The 16,563-nt window shown below is 48.4% G+C and overlaps 1 protein-coding gene across 1 annotated transcript; it reads left to right on the top strand.

Moving 5' to 3' along the window:
• The first annotated feature begins 14,297 nt into the window (after positions 1–14,297).
• Positions 14,298–16,121, top strand: LOC129481926 (endogenous retrovirus group K member 104 Rec protein-like). The gene is made up of 2 exons (XM_055277012.2): positions 14,298–14,558; positions 16,065–16,121. The coding sequence occupies exons 1-2, from the start codon at positions 14,298–14,300 to the stop codon at positions 16,119–16,121; spliced, it is 318 nt and encodes a 105-aa protein (XP_055132987.2).
• The last annotated feature ends 442 nt before the right edge of the window (positions 16,122–16,563 follow it).

The following is a 16,563-nucleotide window of genomic DNA, read 5'->3' on the forward strand; positions in this document are numbered from 1 at the left end:
TAATCCCGAAGTCTATTGAAAAGAGAACGCAGCTCCGCCCTCGCGGGGCCCTCCGGTGTGCGCTGCAGAGAACGCAGCTCTTCTCTCGCAAAGGCACCACGCCCGCGCCGGCGCACAGAGGCGCATCGCGCCCGCGCAGGCGCAGAGGGGCGCTGCGGGCGTGCGCAGGCGCAGAGAGGCGCTGCGAGCCCGCGCAGGTGCAGAGACGAGCGGCGGGGGAGCACAGGCGGAGACTGGCGGCGGGCCAGCGCAGGCGCAGAGAGGCGCACCGCGCCCGCGCAGGCGCAGAGAGACGCTGCAGGGCCGCGCAGGCGCACAGAGGAGCAGCGGGCCCGCGCAGGCGCAGAGAGGGTCGGCGGGCCCGCGGATGCGCAGAGAGGGGCGCCGGGCCCGCGCTGGCGCAGAGAGGCGCTGCGGGTACGCGCAGAGAGGAGTGGCGGGCCCGCGCAGGCGCAGAGAGGCCCACCGCGCCCGCGGAGGACCAGAGAGGCGCACCGCGCCCGCGCAGGCGCAGAGAGAAGCGGCGGGCCCGCGCAGGCGCAGAGAGACGAAGAGAGGCGCACCATCCTCGCGCAGGGGCTGAGAGGCGCGGCGGGACTGCGCAGGCGCGGAGAGGCGCACCGCGCGGGCGCAGAGAGGGGCGGCGGGCCCGCACACGCGCTGACAGGGGCGGCGGGCCCGCGCAGGCGCAGAGACGCGCTGCGGGCCGGCGCAGGCGCAGAGACGCGCTGCGGGCCCGCACAGGCGCAGACGGGCGGCGGGCCCGCGCAGGCGCAGACAGGGGCGGCGGGCCCGCGTAGGCGCAGAGAGGTGCACCGCGCCTGCGCAGGCCCAGAGAGGCGCACTGCGCCCGCGCAGGCGCAGAGAGTAGGGGCGGGCCCGCGCAGGCGCAGAGAGACGAAGAGAGGCGCACCGTCCTGGCGCAAGGGGTGAGAGGCGCGGCAGGCCTGCGCAGGCGCAGAGAGGCGCACCGCGCCCGCGCAGGCGCAGAGAAGGGCGGCATTCCCGCTCATGCGAAGAGACGGGCGGCGGGCCCGCGCAGGTGCAGACAGGAGAAGCAAGCAGGCGCAGAGAGGCGCACCGCGCCCGCGCAGGCGCAGAGAGGGGCGGAGTTCCCGCTCATGCGCAGAGACGGGCGGCGGGCCCGCGCAGGCGCAGACAGGGGAGGCAAGCACGCGCAGGCGCAGAGAGGCGCACCGCGCCCGCGCAGGCGCAGAGAGGAGCGGCGGGCCCGCGCAGGCGCAGAGAGGAGCTGCGGGACTGCGCAGACGCAGAGAGGAATCGCGGTCCCGCGCAGGCGCAGAGGGGGCGGCGGGCCCGCACATGCGCAGACAGGGGCGGCGGGCCCGCGCAGGCGCAGACAGGCGCACCGCGCCCGCGCAATCGCAGAGAGGGGCGGCGTTCCCGTTCATGCGCAGAGACGGGCGGCGGGCCCGCGCAGGTGCAGACAGGGGAGGCAAGCACGCGCAGAGAGGCGCACCGCGCAGGCGCAGAGAGGAGCGGCGGGCCCGCGCAGGCGCAGAGATGGGCGGCGTTCCCGCTCATGCGCAGACAGGGGCGGAGGGCCCGCGCAGACGCGCTGCGGGCGCGCGCAGGCGCAGAGAGGAGTGGCGGGCCCGCGCAGGCGCAGAGACGGGCGACGGGCGCGCGCATGTGCAGACGGGCGGCGGTCCCGCGCAGGTGCTCAGAGGCGCACCGCGCCCTCGCAGGCGCAGAGAGGGTCGGCGGGCCCGCGCATGCGCAGACCAGGGCGCCGGGCCCGCGCCGGCGCAGAGAGGCGCTGCGGGTACGCGCAGAGAGGAGTGGCGGGCCCGCGCAGGCCCAGAGAGGCGCGGCAGGCCCGCTCATGCGCAGACAGGGGCGGCGGGCCCGCGCAGGCGCAGAGAGGCGCACCGCGCCCGCGCGGGACCAGAGAGGCGCACCGCGACCGCGCAGGCGCAGAGAGGAGCGGCGGGCCCGCGCAGGCGCAGAGAGACGAAGAGAGGCGCACCGTCCTCGCGCAGGGGCTGAGAGGCGCGATGGGCCCGCACAGGCGCAGAGAGGCGCACCGCGCAGGCGCAGAGGGGGCGACGGGACCGCACATGCGCAGACAGTGGCGGCGGGCCCGCGCAGGCGCAGAGAGTAGGGGCGCGCCCGCGCAGGCGCAGAGAGACAAAGAGAGGCGCACCGTCCTCGCCCAAGTGGTGAGAGGCGCGGCAGGCGTGCGCAGGCGCAGAGAGGCGCACCGCGCCCGCGCAGGCGCAGAGAGGGGCGGCGTTCCCGCTCATGCCCAGAGACGGGCGGCGGGCCCGCGCAGGCGCAGACAGGGGAGGCCAGCACACGCAGGCGCAGAGAGGCGCACCGCGCCCGCGCAGGCGCGGAGAGGAGCGGCGGGCCCGCGCAAGCGCAGAGAGGAGTGGCGGGCCCGCGCATGCCCAGAGACGGGCGGCGGGCACGCGCATGCGCAGAGAGGGGCGGCGGGCTCGCGCATACGCAGACAGGGGCGGCCGACCCGCGCAGGCGCAGAGAGGCGCACCGCTCCCGCGCAGGCGCAGAGAGGCGCACTGCTCCCGCGCAGGCGCAGACAGGCGCACCGCGCCCGCGCAGGCCCAGAGAGGCCCGGCGGGACCGAGCAGGCGCAGAGAGGCGCGGCGGGCCCGCGCAGGCGCAGAGAGGGGAGGCGGGACCGCGCGGGCGCAGTGAGGCGCGGCACTCCGGGGCTCCGCCAGGGGCGCGGCGCAGGGGGAGAGACGCGCGGCGAGCCGGCCCTCCGCCAGGGGCGCGGCGCAGGCGCAGAGACGCACGGCGACGCGGCCCCGTTGGAGAGGCGCGGCGCGGGGCGGAGACTCACAAAGGCGTGTCGCCGGCGGGGCGGGTGCAGCGCAGGCGCAGAGATGCACACCGCCGGGCCGAGGGTTGGGGGGCGTGCTGCAGGCGCACAGGTCCCATTCGCCCGCCGCCGGGCGGGGGGCCGTGGTGGACGCGGTGCAGGCACAGAGACGCACGTCGCCAGGGCATAGCGCAGATAGGTGGAACCTCAGTATTCTGAAAATCCGGGCACTACAGGACCTGCTTGTTCACGGTGCTGTGCCACTGTGCCTCCTGCTGGCGCCTAGGGCAACTGTAGCGCTCTCTTGCTTACAGTGGTGGCCAGCGCCTCCTGGTGGCGCCAGGGCACGCAGGGCCCTCTTGCTCACAGTATAGTGGCGGCACGCCGCCTAATGGCAGTTAGGGACGTTACAGGGCCCTCTTGCTCACAGTGTAGTGGAAACATGCTCAGCTGCTGGCACCTGTGGATACTGCAGGGCCCTCTTGCTCCAAGTGTAGTGGCAGCTGGCTCCCCTGCTGGCAGCTGGGGACACTGCTGGGCCCTCTTGCTTGCAGTGTAGTGGGGGCACGCCCTCTTCTGGCCGCTGGGGGCACTACAGGATCCTCTTGCTCAGTGTAGTGGCAGCACGCCCCCTTCTGGCAACCAGGGCACTGCAGGGTCCTCTAGCTCATGTTGTGGTGACCGTGCGCCACCTGCGGGCAGCTAAGGACACTGCAGGGCCCTCTTGCTCACAGTGTAGTCGTCATATACCCCTGCTGGCTGCTGGGAACACTGCCAGGCCCTCTTGCTGGCAGTGTCGTGGCAGTATGCCACCTGCAGGCAGATGGGGACTATGCAGGGCCCTGTTGCTCCCGGTGTGACAGCCGGGGTCCACTACTGGCCACCTCCCGCATCACTTAAACTTGGAGCGCTAGTTATTAAGCCCCATCAGTTCTGTAAATTCAAACTGAAATGGAGCTATTACTGGGGAGAGCTGATGTCCCAGTTCTTGTCTAACTTGGAAGAAAGATTTTCACCAAGAGGCAGTACAAAGATGGCAGACAACTTCATTGAAAAGAAATACAGTCTGAAGAGCTTATTGTAGAAAAATGAGGAGGAGTGGGCTGATTGTGCATGAAAACAGCCTAAGAGTCCAGTGCAGGGAATTTTATTTTGGACTTCTTCACATTCCTGCCTGTCTCAAGTCTCTGCCTGTTTTCTTTGGTTTTCCTGCTACTGCCTTAGGTCCCTCATTTGCCCCACTTAGGCGTGTGGGACCTCCTCACTGTTGGTTGAAGTACGTGTGGTGATGAATCTGAATCTACTCTGGCGCCACCCTCCTTCCCACCATCCCAGGCAGGCTGACAGCGGTGATGTTTGTACCTACTGTGCCTGCCTATCTCTTTTGAATGTCCATCTCTGCCCTAATCTGTATTTTTGGTGCCAGGTTTCTCTTAAGAATGTTCCCTTTGGCCTTCTTATGAGCATGTAGCTAGCAATATCCTGACATTTTTATTGCAGAGTGAACGATGATTGGGGCATGTTATGAGGAGTTCTAGGGTGTTTCTTTCTGCATAGGTACCTCTTCTCCCTCCTACCCACAATTGACAAATGCCCATCCACTCCGGCACTAGAGATGCTACTAATATGTGAATTTTTGGTGGTCCCTCCAGGTGCGCCTTCCCAGACTTTCCCTTTTCCACGAGCTCCCTCTCCTGTTCATGTCTAGTTATCTGTCTACTCTAACAGAACCCACTATCCTGTGTCTTTCCCCAAAATAGTGAGGGAATGATTAGTTGGAAACCGTAAGAAATGATATGCATGTAGATTACAAATTTACAACTTACACAAATAATCACTCAAAGTCATCCTTACACTAAAAATGCAAAACTATAGAATTTCTAGAAGAAACTATAGAAGAAAAGCTATGTGCCTTTGGGTTTGGTAATGAATTTTAACAAATGACACAAAACGTTGATATACACAGAAGAAATGACAATGTGGATTTCTTAATATTTAAAGTTTATACTCTGGAAGAGATCTTGTTAAGAGAACAAAAAGACAAGCCAAATATTGAAGAAAATATTTGCAAAATACAGATCTGAGAATTTGTAATCAAAATACATAAAAAAATTGTTAAAACTAAACAATAAGTTAAACAGCCCAATTAAAAATGCACACAGATCTGAACAGACACCTCACCAAATAAGATGTACAGATGGCAAGTAAACATACAAAAAGGTGCTCAGCAAACTAGAGAACTGAAAACCACAATAAGATAGCACAGCTGGTCTATATCTCTTAGAACTGCTAAACTCTTTAAAAAATGACAAATTGCTGGAGGAAAAAGAGAACTCTTTTCATTGCTGGTGGAATACAGTGTATAAGACCAAAATATGCCACCCAAAATATAATGGTAGGAAACCAGAAAATGCCACCCCAATATATGTCCCTTTGGCTTAAGAATTATTCCAAGCTGATTATTTTGAAAAAAAATTCTAATAAAAGAAGTTCTGAAAACAAAGCAGAAGTTACACTTCTGTAAGGAAAATTTACATCTATCAAGGAAATCCCCATTTAAAAGCTACCTCTCTTGACACCAAGAAGAGAAGGATAACTAAATCACTAAAGAGTCTTATCAATGGAGAATGCATGGACTTAAGTCTGTATAACAAACCTTACCCTTGTCTCCCGTGCTTTTGCTGGTTAACTCCCCACTACTGCACCTCAAATCTTCTTTCTTTAAGTTGAAGATAGTATTTATGCTTGAATTGAAAGCCAGCTGTTGGAGATTTACTCATTTTTTCCCTGAGTATCTCCCATGTATCCATAAGGTATACATGTTTTTAAACTTTTCTGTTTTTCTCATTTGAACCTGTCAGTTTTTACAGAGGGTCCCATCTAAGAATTCCAAAAACATAGAAAATTTTTTTACTCCCCATTACAAGTTGGGCAGTTTTTTCTAAAGCTAAACAGGTCTCACCTTACAATCCAAAAATCACATTCCTAGGTATTTTGACAATTACTTTGATGTTATTTCCAAACAAAAGCTACCATGCAATTATTTACAGAAGCCCTATTCATAATGACCAAAGGAAAAAAAAGGAATCAGAAAGTCTTACAATAAATGACTGTGTGGGAATCCACTCAGACATCAAAAGCTGTTATAAAGATTATTTAAATGAAAACATTCGAGATACTGAAGATAAAGGAAGAAATCTTACCAGAACTTACTTTATCCAATTAAAGCAGAGCTCCTAGAAAAATACAACTGCCATTAACCCCTTCAAAGGAGTTTCCTGCAAATTCAGCTGCCGTGGAGACAGTGTACTCTTTCCCATTAGCACTGATAAATGAAAATGAAATTCTACCCTCCCAACTGTCTGAACAGATCCACTCTTGGCTGAGGGGACCCCAGAGTAACTTTCAAAACTGAGTTCTCAGCTTTGCTAGCATGGGATGATGGGGGCCAGATACACATCGTCATACCCCCTCCTTTGCTAACCATGATGAGACTTTCTTCCTTAAGGATTTAACAGAAACCAGCCCCTTCAAAGGCTCCACCACTGATATTAACCTCTCTTTTCTTGCCTGATAAGAGACCACCCATGAGGGAGAGGTTCTGGCCAGCATATAGAGGAGGCACAGAGCGAGTTTTCATGTTCTCTGCTTCACTTTTTAATGTCAGACGGCTGAAAACTCCACCCTGGGATCATGCTAACACTGCCATTTTTTGTACATGGGACCCATGAAGAAGCAAGAAACTCAATTGCGCATGCATGCATTTCTCCTTCCATAAATATTCATGACTCCTCCTAGAGCTTATTAAAGAAATGTATTTAGCCATTCCACTCAGCATAAATTACTATTTCCTTTACCTCCTCCTTGAAGCATCTGTTTCTGGCTTCTAGCTGGAGGCTATGCTTCCCAGCCTGTCAGAAGGACAACCTGCAGGCCGCAACTCTTTATAGGAAATAAATCTCTCATTGGGTGTGGTGGCTCATGCCTGTAATCCCAGCACTTTGGGAGGCTGAGGCGAGTGGATCACCTGGGGTCAGGAGGTTCAGAGGAGCCTGGCCAACATGATGAAAACCTATCTCTACTAAAAATACAAAAAAATTAGCCAGGTGTGGTGGTGGGCATCTGTAATCCCAGCTAATCAGGAGGCTGAGGCAGGAGAATTGCTTGAACCCAGGAGGTGGAGATTGCAGTGAACCAAGATCATGCCATTGCACTCCAGCCTGGGCAACAAGAGTGAAACTCTGTCTCAAAAAAAAAAACATAAAAATGAAGAAATGTCTTCTTTCCAAATTTATGAACCTCATCATTCTTCCATTGACAGCATTAAAAGGTTCAAAAAGACCTTTCCATACTCTCCCACAGAAGCCCTAGAAATTGTCGTTTTGTTAATCATTTTGGATGCCTGAGAACTTGTAATCCAATGAGTAGAAATGTTGGTACCCCATTTATGGCTGTCAACCTGCCAGTTCTCAGGAGTTTGTATAAGCCTAAATCTGAAAGGATCTCATCCCATTAGGACCCTTGTCTCCTTTTCTGTTGCCTTTGCCCACTGGCTCTGGCAACAGGGGTCTTTCTTTCTCGTTGGCTATATTTGGATATGGGGGCTCCATCTTCTCTGCCACCTTAGGGAATGCCTTTTGCATGCATGGCTAACTCATTAAAAAGCCTACAGTTTCACTAAAATTTTGAGTGAGTACTCTCTGAAGCTGGGTTGGAATCTCAGGCTTCTTTGTCTGGAAGGTAACTCTTGGGCTATAAGTTTCTTATCTTAGCTCTGGTTTTGAGGCCTCTCTGTTCTCCTCTTGGGTTGGAAGTTATTCCTGGCTTTTTGTTTCAAGGCGTCTCTGTGTGATCTTAATCTTGCTCCTTTCATGGGAACTTCTCAATTGACTAAATTCTCCCTTCTCGAACCTCTGCTGACTCTGTGTTCCACCAATATGGAACAATTCTACTTCCTTTCCTGTTTGCACACCTGTAATCCTAGCACTTTGGGAGGCCCAGGCGGATGGATCGCAACGTCAGGAGATCGAGACCATCCTAGCTAACATGGTGAAACCCTGTCTCTAATAAAAATACAAAAAAATTAGCCAGGCATGGTGGCGGGCGCCTGTAGTTCCAGCTACTTGGGAGGCTGAGGCAGGAGAATGGCGTGAACCTGGGAGGCGGAGCTTGCAGTGAGCCGAGATCACGCCACTGCACTCCAGCCTGGGCGAAAGAGCAAGACTCTGTCTCAAAAAAAAAAAGAGAACAGAGGAATTCACACAAAGCTATAAGGACTGCAGCTGAAATTTGATAGTATGTTCTTAGCTTGGCTTTTAGCCCGAATAAGGTCTTTAAAAGTCAAATCTGAGATTCTGTATGAAAACTTCCAACGAAGAAACTTGAAAGCACCTATATGGTCGTAGCCTGTTCTTGCTGCAATTACGTAAATAATCAAGCAAAATAGAACAAAACTAGACTTATTTTTAAAACAAGAATAGTCTTACTTTGATTATGATCAAAAATGGTGGTTACTACAGACAGAAATTTTATGTTTCAATGGAAAACTGTAACATGACCGGGCATGGTGGCACATGCCTATAATTCCAGCACTTTGGGAGGCCAGAAGTTCAAGACCATCCTGGGCAACGTGGTGAACCCTGTCTCTACCAAAAATACAAAAATTAGTTGGGCATGATGGCATGTGCCTGTAGTCTCAGCTAATCAGGAGGCTGAGGAGGGAAGATCATTTGCACCCAGGAGGTAGTGGTTGCAGTGAGCTGACATTGCACCTTTGCACTCCAGCCTGGGTGACAGAGCCAGACCCTGTCTCAAAAAAATTTTTTTAAAGGAAAACTATAGCCATTGTGGGTTATCAGATTCTAGTCTTGTTTCTTGTTTCTGGGCTATTTTTACCTCTTTGTAAACTAGATCCTGTCATCTGATGAATTTTTTCCCACAATGATACTTGGGGAACAAGAAGCCAAGTATTGTCTCTCCTACCAATGTATCTATTGTCAGTTAATTTGAAGGCCTCTAATCCTGGAACAACGTTAGAAGAGGAAGGTTTTGCTCCCTAAAATGCATAACCAAATTGTGGTACATTCATGCACTAGAATACTATTTAGCCATAGAAAGGAACAAGCTATCAACTCACACAAAGACATGAGTGAATCTCGCATGCACATTGCTAAGTGGAAGAAGAAAGTCTGAGGAGGACACACACAGTGTGACCCCATTTAATGAGACACTGGAGAAGGCAAACTACACAGATGGGAAGCCATTGGCTCCATGGGGTGGGGGGTTGAAGCATTCCATATGATACTTTAATAATGGGATACCTACCACAATGCATTTGTTGAAATATGCAGAATTTTACATCCAAATGGTTAAAGCAAACTCTATTCAAATTAAATAAAATTAATCAAGATGTGGAGTATCCCAGGATAGAATACATTATGTGAAAAAGAATTTAACTATGCTACAAATTACTATGGGTTGGATGTGGTTTGTCCCCACAAAAACTCATGTTGAAATTTGACCCCCAATATGGCAGTGTGAGGCGGTGGGGCCTGGTTGAAGGTGTTTGGGTCATAGTGACGGATCCCTCATGAACAGATTAATGCCCTCCCACAGGGGTAAGTGAGTTCTGCTCTCACAGGAATCGATTAATTTCTGCAGGAGTAGCTAGTTAAAAGGAGTCTGGCTTCCTTTGCTTCCCTCTTGCTTTCACTTTTGCTATGTGATCTCTAGTGCACCCCTTGCTCCCCTTCCACTCTCCACCATAAGATGAAAAAGACTGAGGCCCCACTAGATGCAACTGCCCAATCTCAGACATTCCAGCCACCAGTATTGTGAGCCAAATGAACCTTTTTTACTTATAAATTACCCAGCCTCAGGTATTCTGTTACCGAAGCACAAAATAGACTAAGACAAAAAAATAGGTGAAAACTCACTGAAGATGTAGGGAAAATGGTGTTGACCTAAATCACTTTGAAAATGAATAGAATCTGTAGGCTGAAAGCAAATGAACTATACTTCATCATTGGATTCCATTTTATAAAGTTCTTTCCAACAGAAGCAATTGTTAACCATTGTAAAACCACAGCATCTGTATCTGGAATAAAACAATGACTTACATAACCTGCAGATGGTAGGAATCAGGCCTCTCACTGGTGAAGTGGGAGTTTACAAATTAGCAAGGCGAGAAGGCTAGAATGATTCATGTGACAGTAGATCAGAGGTGGAGACATCAACGTTGTAGGAAAAGAAAGAGAGATCAGACTTTACTGTGTCTATGTAGAAAGGGAAGACATAAGAAATTCCATTTTGACCTGTACCTTGAACAATTGCTTTGCTGAGATGCTGTTAATTTGTCACTTTGCCCCAGCCACTTAGCCCCAACTTTGAGCTCACAAAAACATGTGTTGTATGGAATCAAGGTTTAAGGGATCTAGGGCTGTGCAGGATGTGCCTTGCTAACAAAATGTTTACAAGCAGTATGCTTGGTAAAAGTCATTGCCATTCTCTAGTGTCAATAAACCAGGAGCACAATGCACTGTGAAAAGCCACAAGGACCTCTGCCCTGGAAAGCTGGATATTGTCCAAGGTTTCTCCCCATGTGATTGTCTGAAATATGGCCTCATTGGATGAGAAAGACCTGACCATCCCCCAGCCCGACACCCATAAAGGGTCTGTGCTGAGGTGGATTAGTAAAAGAGGAAAGCCTCTTGCAGTTGAGATGGAGGAAGGCCACTGTCTCCTGCCTGTCCCTGGGAACTGAATGTCTCAGTATAAAACCCGATTGTACATTTGTTCAATTCTGAGATAGGAGGAAAACCTCCCTATGGCGGGAGGCGAGACATGTTGGCAGCAATGCTGCCTTGTTATTCTTTACTCCACTGAGATGTTTGGGTGGAGAGAAACACAAATCTGGCCTACGTGCACATCCAGGCATAGTACTTCCCCTTGAACTTAATTATGACATAGATTCTTTTGCTCACATGTTTTTTTGCTGACCTCCTTACTATCACCCTGCTCTCCTACCGCATTCCTCTTGCTAAGATAATGAAAATAATAAAAACTGAGGGAACTCAGAGACTGGTGCAGGTGCAGGTCCTTGGTATGCTGAGCACCAGTCCCCTGGGCCCACTTTTCTTTCTCCATACTTTGTATCTTATTTTTTTCTCAGTCTCTCATCCCACCTGATGAGATATACCCACAGGTGTGGAGGAGCAGGCCACCCCTTCATCTGCAACCCAACGTGGGTGCCTTTGTCTAGGGTGAAGATATGCTAAGAATGTGAGCATTGAGGACAGTGGATGAGAGATTCCTGAGTACATCCACCGTCAGCCTTGCGGTAAACTTGTGCGCTCAGAGGAACCCAGGGTAACAATGGGGCAAACTGAAAGTAAATATGTCTCTTATCTCAGCTTCATTAAAATTCTCTTAAGAAAAGGGGGAATTAAAGCTTCTACAGAAAATCTAATTACACTATTCCAAACAATAGAACGATTCTGCCCATGGTTTCCAGAACAAGGAACTTTAGATTTAAAAGATTGGGAAAAAATTGGCAAAGAATTACAACAAGCAAATAGGGAAGGTAAAATCATCCCACTTACAAAATGGAATGATTGGGCCATTGTTAAAGCAACTTTAGAACCGTTTCAAATAGAAGAAGATAGCGTTTCAGTCTTTGATGCCCCTGAAAGCTGTGTAATAGATTGTGAAGAAGAGGCGGGGAAAAATCCAGGAAAGGAACGGAAACTTCACATTGTAAATAGGTAGCAGAGCCAGTAATGGCTCGGTCAATGCAAAATGTTGACTACAATCAATGACAGGAGGCAATATATCCTGAAACATTAAAATTAAAAGGAAAAAGTCCAGAACCATTGGGGCCATTGGGGCTAAAACCACGATGGCCACCTCCTCCTCAGCCGAGTAAGTGCTGGGGGAGGTAGTGTGAAACTAGGCTCTCTGCGACTTGGCTCCAGGCACGCATTATTGTCCAACCTACCGTTCACTATGGTGAAGGAGGAATTCAGACTCACCCTGCAGCTTCCTGTATAGGTCAAACAGTGGCCGCTCCCTAAGGAAAAGTTCGGGGTGCTACATAAAATAGTTAAAAAGCTATTTTAAAAAGGACATGTTTCACCCATTTTCTGTCTTTAGAATTCTTCTGTGTTTGTAATTCAGAAAATATCAGGCAGATGGCTCATGCTAACTGACCTAAGAGCGGTTAATGCGGTAATTCAAACTATGGGGTCTCTCCAACTCGTGTTGCCTTCTCCAGCCATGATCCCCTCTAATTATAATTGATCTGAAGGATTGCTTTTTTACCATTCCTCTGGCAAAACCGGATTTTGAAAAATTGGCTTTTACTATGCCAGCCATAAGTAATAAAGAACAAGCCACCAGATTTCAGTGGAAAGTGTTACCTCAGGGAATGCTTAATTGTCCAACTATTTGTCAGACTTTTGTAGCTCAAGTTCTTCAGCCAGTTAGAGACAAGTTTTCAGACTGTTATTCATTATGTTGATGATATTTTGTGTGCTGCAGAAACAATAGACTAATTGTTACACATTTCTGCAGACAGAGGTTTCAAACGCAGGCCTAACAATAGCATCTGATAAGATTCAGACCTCTACTCCTTTTCGTTATTTGGGAATGCAGGTAGAGGAAAGAAAAGTTAAACCACAAAACATAGAAATAAGAAAAGACACGTTAAGAACATTAAATGACTTTCAAAAATTGCTAGGAGATATTAATTGGATTCAGCCAACTCTAGGAATCCCTACTTATGCCATGTCAAATTTGTTCTCTATCTTGAGAGGGGACCCGGACTTGAATAGTAAAAGAACATTAACTCCAGAGGCAGCTAAAGAAATTGAATTAGTTGAAGAAAAATTTCAGTCAGCACAAGCAAATAGAATAGATCACTTATCCCCACGCCAACTTTTGATTTTTGCTACTACACATTCTCCAACAGGCATCATTGTTCAAAATACAGATCTTGTGGAGTGGTCATTCCTTCCTCACAGTACAGTTAAGACTATTACATTGTACTTAGATCAAATGGCTACATTAATTTGTCAGGCAAGACTACAAATAGTAAAATTGTGTGGAAGTGACCCAGATAAAATCATTGTTCCTTTAAACAATGAAGAGGTTAGATAAGCCTTTATCAATTCTGGCGCATGGCAGATTGGTCTTGCTGATTTTGTGGGAATTATTGATAATCATTACCCAAGAACAAAAATCTTCCAGTTTTTAAAATTGACTATTTGGATTTTACCGAAAATTAACAGACAGAAACCTTTAGAAAATGCTCTGATGGTGTTTACTGATGGTTCCAGAAAGGGAAAAGTGGCTTACACCAGGCAAAAAGAATGAGTCATTGAAACTCAATATCACTCAGCTCAAAGAGCAGAATTGGCTGCTGTCATTTCAGTGTTACAAGGTTTTAATCAGCCTATTAACATTGTTTCAGATTCTGCACATGTAGTACAGTCTACAAAGGATGTTGAGACAGCCCTAATCAAATACAGTATGGATGATCAGTTGAATCAGCTGTTTAATTTGTTACAACAAACTGTAAGAAAAAGAAATTTCCCATTTTATATTACTCATGCTTGAGCACATACTAATTTACCAGGGCCTTTAACGAACGCAAATGAACAAGCTGACTTGCTAGTATCATCTGCCTTCATGGAAGCACAAGAACGTCATGCCCTGACTCATGTAAATGCAACGGAATTAAAAAATAAATTTGATATCACATGGAAAGAGGCAAAAAATATTGTACAACATTGTACTGAGTGTCAAGTCCTACACTTGGCCACTCAGGAGGCAGGAGTTAATCCCAGAGGTTTATGTCCTAATGCATTAGGGCAAATGGATGTCACACATGTACCTTCATTTGGAAAATTGTCATTTGTCCATGTGACAGTTGATACTTATTCACATTTCATATGGGCAACGTGCTAGACAGGAGAAAGTACTTCCCATGTTAAAAGACGTTTATTATCTTCTTTTGCTGTCATGGGAGTTCCAGAAAAAAGTAAAACAGATAATGGGCCAGGATACTCTAGCAAAGCATTTCAAAAATTCTTAAATCAGTGGAAAATTACACATACAAGAGGAATCCCTTATAATTCCCAAGGACAGGCCATAATTGAAAGAAATAATAGAACACTCAAAGCTCAATGGGTTAAACAAAAAAAGGAAAAAGAGAGTAAGGAGTATAACACTCCCCAGATACAACTTAATCTAGCACTCTATACTTTAAAGTTTTTAAACGTATATAGAAATCAGACCACTACTTCTGCAGAGCAACATTTTACTGGTAGAAAGAGCAGCCCACATGAGGAAAAACTGATTTGGTGAAAAGATCAAAAATAATACATGGGAAATAGGTAAGGTGATAACATGGGGAGAGGTTTTGCTTGTGTTTCACCAGGAGAAAATCAGCTTCCTGTTTGGATACCCACTAGACATTTGAAGTTCTACAATGAACCCATCAGAGATGCAAGGAAAAATGCCTCCGTGGAGACGGAAAACCCTCACTCGAGCACCATCAACTCACCAGGTGAACAAAATGGTGATATCAGAAGAAAAGATGAAGTTGCCATCCACAAAGAAAGCAGAGTTGCTGTCCTGGGCCCAGCTAAAGAAGCTGACACAGTTAGCTGAAAAAAGCCTGAAGAACACAAGGGTAACACAAACTCCAGAGAATATGCTGCTTGCAGCTTTAATGATTGTATCAATGGTGGTAAGTCTCCCTATGTCTGCAGGAGCAGCTGCAGCTAATTATACCTACTGGGCCTATGTGCCTTTCCCACCCTCAATTCAGGCAGCCACTTGGATGGATAATTCTATTGAAGTATATGTTAATAATAGTGCATGGGTACCAGGCCCCACAGATGACGGTGGCCTTGCCCAACCTGAAGAAGAAGGAATGGTGATAAACATTTCCATTGGGTATCGTTATCTTCCTATTTGCCTGGGGAAAGCACCAGAATGCTTAATGCCTGCAACCCAAAATTGGTTGGTAGAAGTACCTACTGTCAGTGCCATTAGTAGATTTACTTATCACATGGTAAGTGGAATGTCACTCAGGCCACAGATAAACAATTTACAGGACCCTTCTTATCAAAGATCATTACAATGTAGGCCTAAGGGGAAGCCTGGTCCCAAGGAAATCCCCAAAGAATCAAAAAGCCCAGAAGTCTTAGTTTGGGAAGAATGTGTGGCTGATACTGCAGTGGTACTACAAAACAATGAATTCGGAACTATTATAGACTGGGCCCCTCGAGGCCAATTATATCATAATTGTATGGGCCAGACTCAATCGTGTTCACAGGTCCCATCCATCTGGCCCATTAATCTGGCCTATGATCGTGATTTAACTGAAAGCCTGGACCAGGTTCATAGAAGGTTAGAATCACTCTATCCATGGAAATGTGGTGTGTAAAACCCCCTTATATGCTATTTGTAGGAATCATAGATCTTAAACCAGATTCCCAAACTATAACCTGTGAAAACTGTAGATTGTTTACTTTCATTGATTCAACTTTGGATTGGCAGCATCGTATTCTGCTAGTGAGGGCAAGAGAGGGCATGGGGATCCCTGTGTCCATGTACCGACTGTGGGAGGCTTCCTCATCCATCTATATTTTAACAGAAGTATTAAAAGGAGTTCTAACTAGATCCAAAAGATTCATTTTTACTTTGATTGCAGTGATTATTGGTCTTATTGCAGTCACAGCAACTGCTGTGACTGCTGGAATTGCTTTACACTCCTCTGTTCAAACTGCAGAATATGTGAATAATTGGCAAAAGAATTCCTCAAAATTGTGGAATTCTCAGACCCAAATAGGTAAAAAATTGGCAAACCAAATTAATCATCTTAGACAAACTGTGATTTGGATGGGAGATAGGCTCATGAGCTCGGAATATCTTTTTCAGTTACAGTGTGACTGGAATACTCCAGATTTTAGTATGACATCTCGAGCTTATAATGAATCTGAACATCATTGGGACATGGTTAGATGCCATTTACAAGGAAGAGAAGATAATCTTACTTTAGATATTTCAAAATTAAAAGAACAAATTTTTGAGGCATCAAAAGCCCAGCTAAATCTGGTGCCAGAAACTGAGGTAAAAGCTGTTGATAGCCTCACAAATCTTAACCCTGCCACTTGGGTTAAAGCCATTGGAAGTTCCACTATTGCAAATTTTATATTAATCCTTGTATGTCTGTCCTCTCTATTGCTAGTCTACAGGTGCACCCAGCAGCTCCGGAGAGACAGTGACCAGCGAGAACGGGCCATGATGACCATGGCGGTTTTGTCAAAAAGAAAAGGGGGATATGTAGGGAAAGGAAAGAGAGATCAGACTTTACTGTGTCTGTGTAGAAAGGGAAGACATAAGAAACTCCATTTGACCTGTACCTTGAAAAATTGCTTTGCTGAGATGCTGTTAATTTGTCACTTTGCCCCAGCCACTTAGCCCCAACTTTGAGCTCACAAAAACATGTGTTGTTTGGAATCAAGGTTTAAGGGATCTAGGGCTGTGCAGGATGTGCCTTGCTAACAAAATGTTGACAAGCAGTATGCTTGGTAAAAGTCATTGCCATTCTCTAGTGTCAATAAACCAGGGGCACAATGCACTGTGAAAAGCCACAAGGACCTCTACCCTGGAAAGCTGGATATTGTCCAAGGTTTCTCCCCATGTGATTGTCTGAAATATGGCCTCATTGGATGAGAAAGACCTGA

The sequence above is a fragment of the Symphalangus syndactylus genome, chromosome Y, assembly GCF_028878055.3.
Source record: "Symphalangus syndactylus isolate Jambi chromosome Y, NHGRI_mSymSyn1-v2.1_pri, whole genome shotgun sequence".
Taxonomy (NCBI): Eukaryota; Metazoa; Chordata; class Mammalia; order Primates; family Hylobatidae; genus Symphalangus; species Symphalangus syndactylus.